Source organism: Megalops cyprinoides, chromosome 20 (assembly GCF_013368585.1).
Source record: "Megalops cyprinoides isolate fMegCyp1 chromosome 20, fMegCyp1.pri, whole genome shotgun sequence".
In the NCBI taxonomy this organism is placed as follows: domain Eukaryota; kingdom Metazoa; phylum Chordata; class Actinopteri; order Elopiformes; family Megalopidae; genus Megalops; species Megalops cyprinoides.
The window spans coordinates 20994148-21010907 of NC_050602.1; the positions used below are offsets into that span (position 1 = coordinate 20994148).

Sequence of the window (16760 nt, forward strand, 5' to 3'; positions counted from 1 at the left end):
TTGACCATACTAATATATTTAAAATATATTGACAAGAGATATACAGTATATATACTTATATAGCCATTGACTTTTCCATACAGGAAGGCTGAATGTCATGATTGGCACTGAATATGTCCTGTTATCTTGTGAAAATATGAAGCAAAGATGGAATTTATATGTTCTTTGTAGGAAATAGAGACCAATGAAAGCAGATAATACGCTTGGAAAGACAGCCATGACATACTGAAGTGTCCTCCAGGAGTACACTAATTATGACATCACACTTAGTGCTCTGTGCTGCCCCCCTCTGGGCTACTTGTGACCCGTTGCATACCACTCGGGCAACATGGAAAGCACATGAGTCAGACAACAGAATGAGTCACCACTCTATAGAGACATGTAGCACAGACTGTAATGTCACATCCCTCACTTGCAAAACTGTGCATATGTGAAGAGCCATGACTAGTTTAATGGTATACTCTTCACCATGTATCTGAAACTAGAGGCTGCATTTCAGCACATAAGAAAAGTTCCCTGGAAGAAGCCTTCTTATACACAGAAAAGCAGTGATACTGCTTTGAACAGTGTCCTTTCTATGCATTTTAAAGAGAAGCATTGGAAGGCAGGGGAAAACTGACAGTGAGGCTTTTAAACTTGGGAGATATATTTTGTGAAATATTGCCACCTAGTGTCACAGTAACATACACCACTTAAGCAGATGAACTGTCCTTTTAGCCTACTGACAGTCCAGGGTATGTAACGCTTGCCTTACTATAATGAAGATGGAAAAATGACAGACAAGTAATTCATGCAACAGTTTGTCTGCATACATACGGCTGATGGCTATGGAGTATATATTGTCTTCTCCTAAGCCCTCCAAGCACCTTAACCAGAGTTTGTAATTGTGGTGGTCCTGGACATTTCCGAGACACTGTGTCAATCCACCATACTTGTTCACAATAAAACCTGATGATAGAGAGACTGACACAGCACTCCACAGTGGCCTCCACAGCACTGTCAATTCCTGACTGCCCTGGTCCATGGGCTCCAGTTTCACACTGCTGGCTCGCTGATCTTTAAATCATCTGGATGGGTCACTCCCTGCCCGCTATATGTAGAACCTGCCAGTCCACAAGCCGTAAAGGTCACCCTTCCCTGCATGAAAGCCTAAGGACACGAAAAAGAAAAAAGAAAAAAACCTCTGACCTCATCACTGACCTCTCCCAGAAGTCAAACTCTAACAAGCCAATAGTCATCCCCCTTGGACACAACTGAGAGCTGGTTTCAGGACAGATCATTGACCATCCAAAAGAGCTAAGACCAGTGGTGACAGGGTGTCTAGGAGTAGGGCAAGGCAGAGAACCATATTTGCTTAGTATGCCGAACATGTCTTTGATCGTGTCATGCAATTAACAGGCGCTGCAATTTAAATAAGCACCACTCATTAGCAAGTGATTCCGTTTTGCTTGTTTTCAACTGATTTTGCACTCCACATTGTCTTTTAATTATAAATTTTTAAAAAAGATGTCAGTTTTTAAGTTACAAATACATTGTCAGTTTCTTAGTTAAAATGACAATGGATTAATGTAACCCAATCTTTTTTTTATAACCACCATGCTTTAATGCAAATCACTGCGACATTGGATTAAATGAGGTATAAAAGAAATCAGCTCCTGCTGGGTGAATCTTACTGAAAATTGCTGTCCATGCTAATGATTACAAAATACAGAGCCATTATTTTAAAAGTCTCTCCCTGTAGCTGAAGCTAGCTGGTTGACCATCCCGATCGGGTTTATCTCTCTTTCCCATAGAGTGAAGTGAAAGTATTAAACTTGTGGCCAGGGGAAAGTGTTTGTCAGGGTGTTTTACAGTTATGACAATTACTTCACAACTGAAGACTTATATATGACTGGAAAATGGAAATTCATCATTTTTTCTGAGATGAAAACATTTAGAAACATCAGAATATCAATGTTTTTAGATTGCAAATATATATTAAGGTAAGATTTACTGTAAATCTAGAAGAAAGGTTTTTGATGTTGTGCCTTATATTTGGCACCCTTGATAAATATGCAAAACTTCAATGCTCTCATACCAAAATTTAAAATTGAAAGCCCCAAAGTGAAAATAAACACTATTTATGATTGTGAAACACAACAATTTTACCATCCAAATTATCATTTTGGGTGGTAAAATCCACTGATAGAAGTGGATAGATGGAATTGGTGTTAGATACACTGAATTTAAATCTTTGAAATTTGAAACAAGTGTGATGCCAACAGATTTATGATAAAAAACACACACAGCCTTCATCCTCAGCTTGCCTGTCACCCATCTACTATGTCAGATCAATGTTATATCAGTGTTTGGTTAGTTATCTGGGCACTGCCGTCCCGTCTGTGTGGTAAAGGCTGGAATTACACGCTGCTGTCACTGTGAGTGTGGATGCACTATGGAGCTTAGTGAGAAAGTGTATTAATAGAACGTGGAAGTGCAGCTCTCCCCATCAGCCAATGGCAGCGCGGGAGAAAAAAAAACGCCGCTGCTCTAGTTCTGAAGCTCTTAGGAGCAGAGAAGGAGCCCTGCTGCTGGCTGACACCGCCCAGAGCATCACGCAGATGGGAGGAGGGATGAGGTCATGAGGAAAAGCAGAGCGAGAGAGAGAGAGAGAGCACAGGGAAGGGAGGGATTTGATAGGTGGAGATTGCGGAGGGGGGGGGCTGCAGGAGGGGAGAGAGAGAGAGAGAGAGAGAGAGAAGGATGGAGAGTAGTAGAGATAGCCAGAGATGTTGTTGCCAGGGAACAGTGACAATGAGACAGGCTGTCCATCTGTAGCAGCCCAGGAATGATAGGCAGAGAACAACAGACCTTCAACAGACCTTCAACAGACTTTCGCAGAGAATTCTACACAACAGCTGATATTCAGAAAACAGAAATGGCCCCTTCTTCATGAGAGGAAGAGAGGAACCGTGATTAAAACAGGCAAGGATTTCACAGCGGTAGGAGTACACCTTCGGCAGGGGCGGATTGGAGCCAGAGAGGCTGGCACCCGAGGCTTTGCGGACAGGCGAACCAGGAGGCAGATCCTCCACAGAAATGAACAGTGGCAGACAGATGGAGAGACAGACGCGGCGGCCATAGAGCCAAGACGAAGGGCACGCACCATCCACAGAACGTTCCCTTTGTAATGAGAGCGTGAGGAGCTCTCCCCCCCCCCACCCCGCCCCCTCCCCACCTCTGTCCATCACGGCTTTCAGACTCTCTCCCACCCACTCAGCAGAAAGAAAGGGGGGGGGCGCTTTTGTCTCAGTGTCTGGGGGGACGAGAGGAACCTGCCCTCTCCCTGTTTACACCTGCCCCCCCGGCAGAGAGGAGTCACGGCCTGGGACTCGGCATCCTTACGCGAGGCATGTGCCAGCTACAGACTGACACTCCGACGTTTTTCCCTGTTTGCGCGTCGCTGGATCAGCGCTAGGAGGGAGGACACAGAAAGCGAATAAGGCTGGAGGGAACTGGAGAGACAGACAGAAAAAAGGAGTAGCCATCCCTGCGAATGTGAGTATTGCTGTACCGCTTTTACCAGCCGGTGTGTTTTGGATGATAATTGCTCTGCAGTGGCACGGGGCGGAAAGGTGATCCTCTTTTCTTTACAGACGGATTAATCTTTACACAATCAAGCTGATGCCTTGATGGAGGACACTCTTGCATCATGTTACATAATCTAGTTTGTGACTGATCTCCGTCAGTCAAATAACAATCCACACTCTGCTTTAATGTTTAGAATTAGATTGTGGAGGCAGTAACTAATGGATACGTCATAGATTTTTTTTCCCATTGGCGTCTTTTTTCTGCATGTTGGCATGCAGTTCAGAGCTTCTGGGTGGTATTCCTACTGGGGTTTTTTCACACAAAGAATACAATCACATTGTCTTGTTTGTCACAGTTTTCCATAATAACATGCTAGGGTTGCGTTCTTCATTGTTCAGTGTACTACTACAGTGCTGTAAACACATGATCCTAACAGTCATGAATTTTAGGAATATATCACACTACAGAATAAGCATGTTAGTATCTCATCACTGTCTGAAATTGCCACAGTAATTTCCTGTACACACGTACACAAAACGTGTCACGCATAAAATACACACACACACCAGCCCTGACCAATGGCAACCACACCAGTAGTGACACTCCGTTGCCTTTCTCACATGGTGACTCATACATTACTCTTACATTACTCTATGTTAGATCTTACTACGCAGAATGTGAATAACCCCCAAAAAACTGCAGATAAGAATGGAAGGGCATTACAACGTGTACATGTCAAAACATTTAAATACCGTCTATATAATCTTTTTTACAGTTTTCCAATTTTAATTTGACTATCACCAGATGGAGCTCACAAATTCATATATTAAACTGTTCTCTCATATTCAACGACAGTTGTAATATGCAAGCATATTTTAATGGTCCATTTCACACTATCTTGCATAGCTAAGGCAATGAATTTCTAATATAGTCCTTTACAGTACAGATTTGGCATTTTAATCCCTGCAATCCATGAAAAAAAGATAGTGATTCAGAGAAGTAGGTGACCTCTGTAACCTTTCCAGCCAAACAATAATGTCAGCACGCAGCACATGGTTTTCCTAAGATGCATCTGTTGTCAACCTTAGCTCCACCCCTTACCCTGGGGGAATCACAGCTAATTGGCTGTCCTCTGCCAGACTTTGTTGATTTTCCATGTGAGTGGAGCAGCACAAAGAGAAAGCAGCACTTTGGTTCAATCAAAATGCATCAGGGGCCATTCAGATGTCATTCAGTGAAAGTAAATATAGACAATATTTTAGTATGCTATCTAATAAGACCATATAGTAATTAGTATGTATTATCAAACATATGTATTGACATATGCTAGAATGGACTGACATGTGCTAGTGAAATGCATGGAGTAGAATTTGTCACATGCAGCATAGATATGAGCTTCCCTCATAGCTCAGCTAAAACAAAAGGTCACCATTAAGCTGGAGGCTCATATCTCCACTGGAGCACTGCTGCTGGGCTCTCAAGAGAGGTACTTAACCTGGAATGCATCAGTAAATGTTCATCTCTGTAAATGTACAGCATGCACATAATGCACGCTGTGTAATCTATGCAAATGTATCTGTTTATGTAACATTCAAATACATGAAACAGCTCACTTGAGCCTATCACAGGCTTGTGCCTGCATCTTATGCCAACTTTACCCAACAGCATGTTGGTCCTCTGCCACGGTGGTACCCACCACATCCCTTATCTCCATTCTCGGGACACAGAAAGTGAATTCAGCACCCAGCTAAATGAAAAAAAAAATCTAACCAGAGACCATCCAGCTCAGCGTGCCAATACCAAAACCTTTTTCAATGGTGGTCATTAGAGGTGGAGTTCACAGTCCGAGTCTGGCAAAGAGTGCTTCAGCACTAGCTGTGGACTTTAACTCCCAGCAGCATCTTCAGTTAAACATCTGTTTAAGCTGTCTTCTGAAACTGTCCCAGCTGCGCAACATCCTGATTGCAATCTATCGTGCACCCACTTCCTATGGTCCCGCCCCTCATGTTCCGATTGGGTGTTATGTGTATGCCCCACAGTGACCCAGGGCCCTCCACAACACCCCACACGCCTTCGGGAGGATGGGCACCACAGAGGCGACTCTGAGGATGGAAAACATGGAGGTGAAAGACGAGTGGCAGGATGAAGACTTCCCCAGGTACTGTAGGCCTCCACCTACGCCCACCTGGTCTCACCTTCGTAGACTGTGTGTCAGGCATTTAAGACAGACCATCAGAAGATTGAGCAAAGGGCCTTGTTTCGCATGAGCTGGTATTTTTCTGCATGTTGTGCACAATATTTATGGACATTAGTCAACACACAAGGAAGAAAAGAAGAGTGAAAGGTGGAAGGTTTTGCCCAAGAGGGCCTGCTTTCACTGCATTTCTATGTAGCTAGGGTCAAAGGTCATTGAAGGGTTAATGACATGGAAGAAAATATAGGAAAAGCTCATTCTGAAAGTAATCAAATGTATTGTTGTAAAGTACAGATGAAGAACAGATGGAGAGAGAGAGAGAGAGAGAAAGATGATCCAGGCTGCCTTTTCAATCTGTACTCAAAAGAGGCAGGTGCATCTCTGACCATATATGGTAACACTCCAAGTCACGTGACACAGTCAAGCAGTCATCAGCAAACAAACATCTCAGGAAAATGGAGTCAGGAATTGCTTAGAGGGAAAAAATGCCCAGCAAATGCTATATAGTGCCAGGTCCCTGGGTCACTGTGCATTAGTGGGTCTGTGTGTATATCTTGGAGACACTCTTTTACAATGAGGGAGCTCCAGAAGCAACATTTAGACTAAAAAGGACCAGATACTGGGTCACCCTTGAATTTTGTTCCGAACATCTTAATTCCCATCATGATAGGTAAAAGCAGATATATGGTAGAGTACATCACTCCTGAGGTATATAATATGTTTAATCATAAAACATTAAGACAATGCTACTTCATTAACATGAACTATTACTGGTATCAATAATGACTATTGGACAAGGTTAACAGTCAAAACTAAATAAATATTAGTAAAAAGCCAAGCTATGTATAGAGAAAATGCTACCATTTTTTAAAAAATATTGCGTGCCCTCACAGACCCCCTAGATTCAATCAATACTGCAAAGCCATTTTAAGGGAAAAGGCCCATTTGTTATAATAGGGAACTGTATTAATTTGGGAAGGTTTTATTATTATTATTATTATTATTATTATTATTATTATTAATATTATTATTAATGAATACCACTTTCCCTTTAAATGACCTGGTAGTTTTAATGGGATCCAGTATATGTTCAATATAGCTTTCCCATAGCATAGCATAAATATGCAACAGTCCCTCAGGGAGTTGAGGACACCTCCACCATACAGAGCCATTATCTGTGGAATCACACCCTCAGGGGAATGCAGTATTTTGCAATGTATTACTTATTTCTGTTCTTTCCTGCCTGAGAAAAGAACAACTGCTCCCCCCCTTCCTCCTATTCGTCCTCCTCCTCCTCCACCTCCATCCCTCTCTCCCTGCCCCCCCCCCCCCCCCCCCCACCCCACCCCACCCCCCCCTGGACGTCTCAGATATTCGTTCCACCATTTAGCGGAGTCAGCGAGACAGCCACAGCCAGAGCACAATGGCACAGTGCCGTTTAAAATGCCATGCAGGTTTCTGCTCTCCCATTTCACACCCACCACACTGCCATATCACCAGGCTCCTCGGGGGAGAGGATAATTACTGCCCTCCCTATTCTGTAGCTCTGACTTCCTCTAGACAGCCATAATCTGTTCCTGTCAGCGTACAGCAGCTGGAAGGAGAGCAATTCAGCGTATTGTGTTGTGTATTGTATTGTAGTGTTGTGGCTGTGCGGTGCCTGGGTTTTGACAGTGTATTACAGTGGTTGTGTTGCGATGGAGTATTGATTGTGTAGTGTAGTAGCTGCATACTGGCTGGGTAGTATAATGTAGTGGTTGTGTATTGACTGAGTATTGATTGTATAGTGTCGTGGTTTTGTCTCAGCTGGGTATTGATTATTCATTAACTCACTGTCACTCTTGCTGGAATTTTATGTCTGTCATTTTTTAAACAGTATAAATTAGACTTTGGCCATTAATATCTTTGTGCAAGTTGAAATATTTTGAGTAGCTTTTGTTTCAAAGGATAAGGAATTACTGTTCTTTTGCTTCAGCTTCACGTCAGCTTATTTTGCGTCAGCTTAACTTGTGTCACATTGATGTCACTGTGGCCGTGGTTCTGGCCATTAATGGACTGAACAAGCTAAAATCTTTCGAGTAGCTTTTTTTTTCTAAACGATAAGGAATAACTGTCCTCTTACAGCAGAGCTGCTGGTAGCCTCGCCTGCATCAGATTGACATCACTGTGAAACTTACAGCTGGTTTTTCCACACCAATTTGCTTCGCTTTCTTATAGGCCACTCCCAGAGGAAGGGGACATGGAGTCTTCCTGTGGGCTGACTGACAACAGGACCTGTGAGTACAGCCATGGCCAGCACACCACCACACACACGGCACATACACAGCTACACTGCGTGGTCCTGCAGCATTCCAGAGACCTGACTGAAAATACAACAGCTAAATTCTTTTAATACACAGTCATTTCATGTGGACCTCTCAGCAAAACCCAGGGAGTTATGTACAGTACATACACAAACACACATACAAATTCAGCTTTGATAGGTATCCTCAACCAGGAAGCTCTTTACCTGCGGTAGTTTGAAATTGTTCATATCAACTAATTTATCTTGTATTGAAGCTAGCTTCATTATAGGCTGATATCATTATCTATATCCAGGCTAATCACCAACATATTTGATAAGCTGTCTAGCCTGTTATGTTTGTGATCTAGCACCAATCAGCTTCCACTTGCCTCGTTTTTCCCTAAACGGAAGGCTTAGGTAGAGTTTTAACTAATGACAATGAAGGAACTTCTGCTGAGGGCTACGGGGGGACCAAGCAGACAGGTGCTGCAAAATGTCAAGTGGAGAATATAGATAGTGTATGAAATTATGTCAGAAGAAGGGGACATGGAAAGCTTACACTGGAAGACCGTAAGAGGGACCTGGACTTGTGTTGATCCCCTCTTGTATAAATGAGACCAGTGCTGTGCAGATAGAAAGAAAATATCTCTGAATCATCTGTGTGTATTGACAGTAAAGGCAGACAAAAAGGGCATGTTCATTATTAATAGCAGGCCTTGTCTCTTCTGACCCAGCTCCACCCACTTCCCTGAACATGGACGCTGGGGGTGGGGGCGCAGCCAATCGGAAACGGCGCACGCTGGTGGCCCCTGAGATGAACCTTTCCCTCGACCAGAGCGACGGCTCCCTGCTGTCCGACGAGTTCCTGGACACGCCCGACGACCTGGACATTAACGTGGACGACATTGAGACGCCTGATGACACAGATTCTCTGGAGTTCATCACCAATGGCAATGACCTGGAGTGGGAAGGTCAGCCTTAGGCCAGGGGTCGCGGTGGGGGAGACTTAACAAGTGGTCAAAGGTCAAGTGTGGGACTTAGATGCTGGGTTTGTTTGGGCTTTTGAACAATTTAGGGTGCTCAGCCTCTGTGCAGATCCCATTCTCTAAGCCCATTACATCAGTCACTCACACACTGTAAAGAAGCCCATTCCACCTCCACAGTCAGGGGTCACTCAGAGATGTTCATGTAACTACACTGTATTTAATTTACAGCATATATTAAAAGGTGTTAAGGGGTTCTGTAAGTAAATAAACTGCGAAGTCTTTGATTAGATTGACCAAACAATTAAAAATCCACCACACTAATAATGCTTAGTTACTTTTGTTAGTCACATTTAAAGGATGACTCTGAGAGATACATACTACTCAGGCCAGCCCTCTGTGTTGTGGAAGGGTTTGTTTGACCTATTTGTGCTTCCCTGTTCTCAGACGACACTCCGGTCGCCTCGGCGAAGGCTACCCCCGGCGATGGGGCGGAACATTCCGGAGAGGGCGGGAACGGGGCGGGCCGTCTGTGGCGCACGGTGATCATTGGGGAGCAGGAGCACCGTATAGACATGCAGGTCATCCGGCCGTACCTCCGCGTGGTCACCCACGGAGGTCAGTCCCCAAAACCACATCAGGGCCTTTCCGAACAACACCCCCTCCTGACAAAAGCCCCTACTAACAACACAGTGCTCTTCCCAAAAGGGCTGCCAGGTTCACACATCCCCCCTGAGGCGGCAGAGTAGCATAGTGGTTAAGGAGCAGGACTTGTAACCAAAAGGTTGCCGGTTCGATCCCCGCTGGGACACTGCTGCTGTACCCTTGGGCAAGGTACTTAACCCACAATTGCCTCAGTAAAACATCCAGCTGTATAAATGGATAACATTGTAAAGAACTGGTGACCTTTGTAAGTCGCTTTGGATAAAAGCGTCTGCTAAATGGATAAATGTAAATGTAAGTGCTCTGTCCCTCAGGTTACTATGGCGAGGGGCTGAATGCCATCATCGTGTTTGCGGCCTGCTACCTGCCTGACAGCAGCTGTCCGGACTACCACTACATCATGGAGAACCTCTTTCTGTGAGTGGCCCACAAGCAGCTGCATTCCTGTGTTATGTGCTGTCATGCTTAAACATGAAACATTTTTAATTTGGCACGTAGGTCTGTTTCACACAAAGCTGAGCAGTACACCTTAGGTCATTATTATTAGTTATAGTAGTAGTTTTTTCTACTATTATATCACAGACACTCATAGTCAATAAGCAACTGAAAAAACATCCCTTACTGAGGAGTTTGGAGACTGTTTAGTATGTATAATCACCCACTTTTCCTGGGTTATGATGTTCAAAGAACCATCCTAGAGGCCCTTTAAAAGCTACCAAATATTTGTAAATCAGCCTTTTAATGGACCATGTATTTGCTGCTAGCTAGGTCTGGGATTCATTTTCAGATACTTTTTTTTGCATATTCTGGTAAACATGGAGCGTAGCCACAGTAAGATATACATGTCAAATGATAACTGTAAGAAAAAAGTACAACTATTTTTCAGAGAACAGCCCAAGGTGTCCTTTAAAAGTATGTTTAGAAATCACCCATAGATAGCCCCTCCCTTTCTTGTATAGGTACGTGATCAGCAGTCTGGAGCTGCTGGTTGCCGAGGACTACATGATCATTTACATGAACGGAGCCACGCCTCGCAGGAGAATGCCAGGGATTGGCTGGCTGAAGAGGTGTTACCAGATGATTGACAGGAGGTATGACTGTTTATATTGTTGGCTGATGCATTACCTGGCAAGGTTTTATTTATAATCAACTGCACTATGTTATTTAAATGACTGCCAAGAGAAGCACAGACCTTGTAGTAACAGTGAATGAAATGTGATCTCTTTTGAATGATTCCCCTGCGATCTCAAGGTGGAAAAACAATAGAAATCCTTCCCATTTCAGACAACAGCAAAGAAGTGAGAATGTTAATACCCCTTCAAGTATCAAAACTGAAAGTCAGATGTGTTTTTTTTCCTCCAGCTGACATGCTGGTGTTCTTTAGTCATTAGTGTTTTCCTTTTTGTGTGTGTGCTCCTTCCAGGCTGAGGAAGAACCTAAAAGCGATGATCATCGCTCACCCGTCCTGGTTCATTCGCACAGTGCTGGCCATCTCAAGACCCTTTATCAGGTCAGAGCAGGGATACATAAACGCATATATTTAGTGTAAAATTAAAACACATCATTTTCAGCACTGGAATGTTGACTTCCACATTCCAAAAGCAGATATTCTTGAAATAAATGTTGTTTTGAACCCAAATAAAGAAATCTATGCTGCTGATATAGAAATGAGGACAATGTAACAACGCATCGTGCTGTGTCCTCTTGCAGTGAAAAATTTATGAACAAAATCCGCTACGTGCACAGTCTGGAGGAGCTAGCTGAAATCGTGCCGATGGAGCACGTGCAGGTCCCGGAATGCGTGGCGCAGTAAGTAAAAAATGGCCACCAGGGGTAGCCATTGGGAGTCTATATCTGGATTACATGATCTTGCGTGTGTTTGGCCATGAACAGCAGAGACTTCACATGAGAGATGTTCAATTTCTCCTCTACGTCTGTCACAGTGGTAACCAAAAGAGAGACACGAAATGTCACTGAAGTGAAACCACAATGGTCTTCACACAAATATACAGATTAAGATGCAGCACAACACATTTCAAGAAACTGGGGTTTCTAAGAGTATACATAAAATTTTAAAAAGCTAATTCTTTGGCGTTTCGGCAAATGTCATTCCACAGATTTAAATACCAAGAGCCATACAGTCATTTAATATTTGTAAGTGCAGTTATGTTCAGATGAATAATGGCCTTCAGCAATGTTTCAGAAATGAGTCATCACTCACAACCATGGTTCTGTATTTGGCCTGATTCATTAGTTCTTCTCATTCTAATTGTCACATATCCGACTTCATCCTCCAGGTACGATGAAGAGAGGATTAAGGCTCAGAGGGAGAGGTAAAACCACTCTGCAACTATTAAAAAAATTCAAATTCTTTAAACTTTTTGTAGCGAAATCTGTCACTTTCAGTGTACGTGCACAGGTTTAAACATTTTTTCACCCCCCCGCAGGATGGAGCAGGAACAACAGCAGTCACAGCTTTCAGCTGGAACAGAAAGGTAACTCAACACAGTTGTTTTACAGTGCTCTTTCTTTTTGTCTTATCCAACACACCTCATTTGGAGGATAGGTTTTATGCTGATTTAAATTTTGGAATAGCAAGCTCCTAAAAATAAATACCCTTCTGTTTGATGTATGCTTTGGAACAGTGGCAAACAGCTAATTATACTAATAATTATACTATACAGTGTCTCGGGTACTACTGATGGATTTTGTTAATAGTCAAAGTTGTCTGAAAATAATTTGCTGAGCAAAGAAAGAATTCTTTCTTTGGCCTTTAAAAATAAAATTTAAAAATGTTTACAGGCCCAAGTCTATGGCTGAGGAGCCAGGACAGTGATTCCTCATACTGGGTAAGCGCTATTTCAATTATTATTATGATTAATAATACAAACTATATTCTTAATCAGAATACAATAATGACTGTGACTGTTTACTTTGTAGTGGAGGAAGAAGGCTGGATAAAAGTTTGGGAAGAGAAGCTAAAGGGAGTTGAGGAGGTTAAGTCCTTGTTTTTAGAAACTGAGATTGAAGAAAAGCTGGATATACAGTCAGCGGGCTCCCTCCTCCACCTGTCACCCCCCCACTCTGGAAAAATTCATTTGGCAGCGGATATGACATTCCCCTTGCTAATATTACATAAGGCATGAAAATTGCTATCCTTTGTGCTGAAGATAATGCGTTCTTTACAAGAGTTTTTTTTTTTTTGCATCTCTGTGATTTCTGGATTAACAGGCTGGTTATGAAGAAATGGACAACATCCTCTGTTTTTGAAATGTTTCAGGCTGCGTTTTTACAGATGCTGCTGGTGTGCATACAGACTGTCCCTTTATGTACATCCAAAAAACCAGCTAAAATAATTTTTTTGTAGCTGTCGTTGTTTAATTTATCAAGAACTGATCAATTTCAATAATTTCTATAAACTCGCATTCACAGTCCTGTGAAATGGTAAGATCAGTGCATAGTCAAACCCACCTCCATTTATTTTCTTGTATAACAGTCATTCTATAATGGACACTCCATTGTCTCTGCATTCACACCAGTTGGATCAAAGTGGATGGCCCTGCATCTAATGGGAGCCCCTTTGTGATGGCACCAACAGTAAGACCCATACTGTAGCTGCGTGTACAACAGCGCCACCTGCTGGGCCTCCGGTTCCTCACCTTGGCAAGAACTTGAGCCTTTGGTCATGTTTCATGGCATCATGCGGCATAAATCACATGTCTTTTAGCATGTGGATCAGCTGAGATAATAGGAACAGTATATGGGATGAGCCAAGGAGATTCTGTTGTAGTACTTACATCGCATGGTTTAGCTGGTCAGCAGACACTCTTGTCCTCTGCAGCTTGAAGATTATGAAGACACGCTGGATATTTGCTGAACTGTCTTCTTAAGGGCACACAGGTTTTCAACCTGCACCTCTCCAGCAGGTTGTAAAGCCACGTCCTCAATCACTACACTACACCGCATTTAACTATGATTGCTTTGTTTCTTGAAAGGGTTCCAATGTCATTATTCAGTCACATCCAATTTTCTTTCATCTTGCATGCTGGACTCGACGGCAACATTTCTGCATAGATTCAAAATGCATGTGAGACAAAGCAAAACACCCCGTTGGACGTGAATGTGTGAGCTTTTGTGTCACCTACAGGAATTTGTGACATTTCGCAAGATTTCTGGCATTCCCACCTGGCAACAATCCCTGGTCCACACAGTACTACACAAAGAGGAATGCACAACCTGCAAAGCATTGCTTCCACACATCCAGTTCCACACTCTACACCACGAGCTGCATCTCACATCATGTGCAGTCTCTCATTTCTGTGTTTATTTAATGCTTCACTGTATTATCTGCCTGCACAGGTCATTGTAAATGAGAATTGGTTCTCCACTGACCTATCTGGTTACATAAGGTTAATTTATTTGGCTAATTATTGAACTATAATTGAAGGGAAATTTGTTAAGTGATATTTATCGGGAAGTTAAATACTATTTTCCATACTCACAAATAATGAGGGTGACAGGTTTTTTTTTTCCAGTTTTACAGCATTCTGAGAAAAGAACAAGAAGAATGCAGCTATCTGAAGCCATGCCTGCTATAATTGTGGAAGGAACATTAGTCAAGCATTTATGTGAGGTCATACTGTACCAAGGCATGTAACTGTGCTGTCTGTACAATATTTTCCAGTTCATGTTGTGGGGTTCCGTGCATGTTTTGTATAATAAGCAGTGATGATGAGAAAATGAGGCCCCATGAATCCCACAGTGGGTGGAGCTGCCGTCTGTTTTCAGTTTCTGAACCGCATTAAAAACTACAGGGAAGCTATTCTGATTGGTTCATGCGAGCGAGTCATTGACGGCATCTGTTTGCTTTACCCAGACTGGGGTTCATGAACCCTCACTCTCCAATCATTAATGAAAAGGATATCTGTCACTGGAATGGCAGTGGTTGATTCATTTTAAAGCATCCAGGAGATAGCTGTGCGGTGTCCTATTCCTCTCATGTGCAGAGGCATGTTTGTATATGAAAGCTTACCATCAGTGTATGGTGTTAACCGGTTCTGAACCTAAAGCTGGTCCATGTGGTGAATAACCTGTTTTACTGCGCGTTTTAATGTGTCAGCGTGATCTGCTGTAAAGAAAGAGAAAGAAGAAAGAGAAAGAATTTATTTTTTGTTTATTTTGTACTGTTTTTGTATTAATTGTACATATAACATACTGTATGTCAGTTTGCATTACGGAATGAATTTGCCTTGGGGATTTTTTTCATCACATACCACGGTGAAGTTTTTAATTGCTAAGAGGGAAACGCTGTATGACATCAAACGCCAATTCAAGGTGAAGAAACTGAGCCGTCAGATTCTAGCCATCACTGCATCGTCTCTACGGTTCCTACCCTGTTTATGTTACTGTGTATGTCCCCCGCTCATTGGGAAGGAGTCACTGGCAAGCAGTGAAAAGATCTGAACGCAAGCGGATTCACAATCACCGTCACTCAGCCAACCGTCAACCGCATCAACAGTTGATGCTAGCTTGGCACTGCCCCCTTCCCTGTAGCTGGGTTCTACGATACTCATCGCTAACTTATTCACTCCTCCCACACCGTTTGACCGTGTTTATTCTTTCTCCTGTCTTCCAAGTTCTGAAATAAAAAACCTGAATTTTGAATGGCTCGTAAAAACAGGTGAGGATTGAACAGACAGTAGATAGTGAAAGTTCGCTGGTGATACAGCTATTCAGAAATAATATCCAACATCATCAACATCAGACAGTAGAGAGGGAAAAGAGAGAGGTGATGACATCTAAGATACTACACTCTCAAATCCTTTCTGACTGAGAACAGTCTGTTTGCCAATTACCTCACTGCAACTCCCTGACAAATCCGCATACCCTTTGTGCCAAAGCTGACGCAATGTTGAACATCGGCTGATTTTGCTGAAGCCGTACCTCCTCACAACTGTGCAAATCACTGCCACTGATACCAACAGGGCCCAATCCAAAAGTCAGTCCCATCTGCTGTTTTCCAGCTGAAACGTGTCATCTCCCAGGGCTGAAGTTATGTGACTCACTGGATACTCTTAGGTAAAATGTGTTACATTTTGTGATACTTTGATCTGTTATGAAAGTCCTCTGCTTTAAAAGAAAACTGTAAATAATGTCTGATGCATACATGTGATTCCTTTGCTGATTTAAAGACTCATTCCAATGTCGAAGAAACTGAGCTTTATGAGCAGCTCAAGGTTTACCGCAAGACAGCTACACTAAAATAATCTTTAAACGTCCAATTCCCAGATTTATCCTTGTTTTATTACCATGGGGAAAGTAATACATGTGTTCATATGCACCTGGTCCAAGTCTTTGTATTTAATTGATCCTGATTTTAAGATCAAAACCCAGTGGCCTGTATTTGTGGAAGCAGTCTTGTTGTTTAATTTAACTCTGATGTTTTGTTAATTATGGTGTAAAAATTTCAAAAGTGTATACAACATGACATTAAATGAACACTTTGTTGAAACGTCCTTACTGTTGTACAGTATTCACACTTCCTCAATTATCACTGAGGTGCAGTGTTTGTGCCGACGATGGACTCGAAGAAACAGAACCATTTATGGCCTATGATCAAGAAACAGGGAAGGATCCCAAAAAACTTACCTGCCACACTGATAACTCTCCTGTGCCTGTTTTTTATTGCATTTCATGAAATTAGCCAGTTTCAATGTCATCACACAATGTTATGAGCTCAAAATCTACAACCAGCTACATGCCTGCTGCCACGTGGTATTCTTCACCTACAGAGAAATGCGTTCAGCCAATACAACCTCTCATGATGAGAACCGTGATAAAAGGAAAATAAACTAAAGAAAAACCCGCAGAAGGCAAATGCAGCACACCTAACCAGACCACTCCAAAGTCTCACGTAGAAAAAAAAAAAGCTCTGTGTACAAGCACGCTTGGTGATAACAGCGAGAGTTACCACGTGTTGGCTGGATCTGGTGGACGCATGCGACATGTCTTCCCTGAACCGCTTGAGCCTTCATTTTCATGTCATGATTTTAACTTTGTGACCGGG

General features: G+C 42.7%; 1 protein-coding gene across 1 annotated transcript; it reads left to right on the plus strand.

Moving 5' to 3' along the window:
- Positions 1–2738: 2738 nt before the first annotated feature.
- LOC118795839 (caytaxin-like) lies at positions 2739–16200 on the plus strand. Its single transcript, XM_036554585.1, has 13 exons — positions 2739–3537; positions 5610–5728; positions 7982–8040; positions 8783–9019; positions 9479–9649; positions 10009–10111; positions 10654–10785; positions 11118–11204; positions 11405–11503; positions 11992–12027; positions 12142–12189; positions 12497–12543; positions 12635–16200. Exons 2-12 carry the CDS (start codon positions 5652–5654, stop codon positions 12528–12530), a joined length of 1083 nt encoding a protein of 360 aa, XP_036410478.1. The 5' UTR covers positions 2739–3537; positions 5610–5651; the 3' UTR covers positions 12531–12543; positions 12635–16200.
- Positions 16201–16760: the final 560 nt, after the last annotated feature.

Coding starts and splice junctions, on each gene's coding strand:
- LOC118795839 (XM_036554585.1), top strand. CDS start 5,652: ATGGGCACCACAGAGGCGACTCTGAGGATGGAAAACATGGAGGTGAAA. Junction 9,020..9,478: donor CAATGACCTGGAGTGGGAAG/GTCAGCCTTAGG, acceptor CCCTGTTCTCAG/ACGACACTCCGGTCGCCTCG. Junction 11,205..11,404: donor ATCTCAAGACCCTTTATCAG/GTCAGAGCAGGG, acceptor GTCCTCTTGCAG/TGAAAAATTTATGAACAAAA.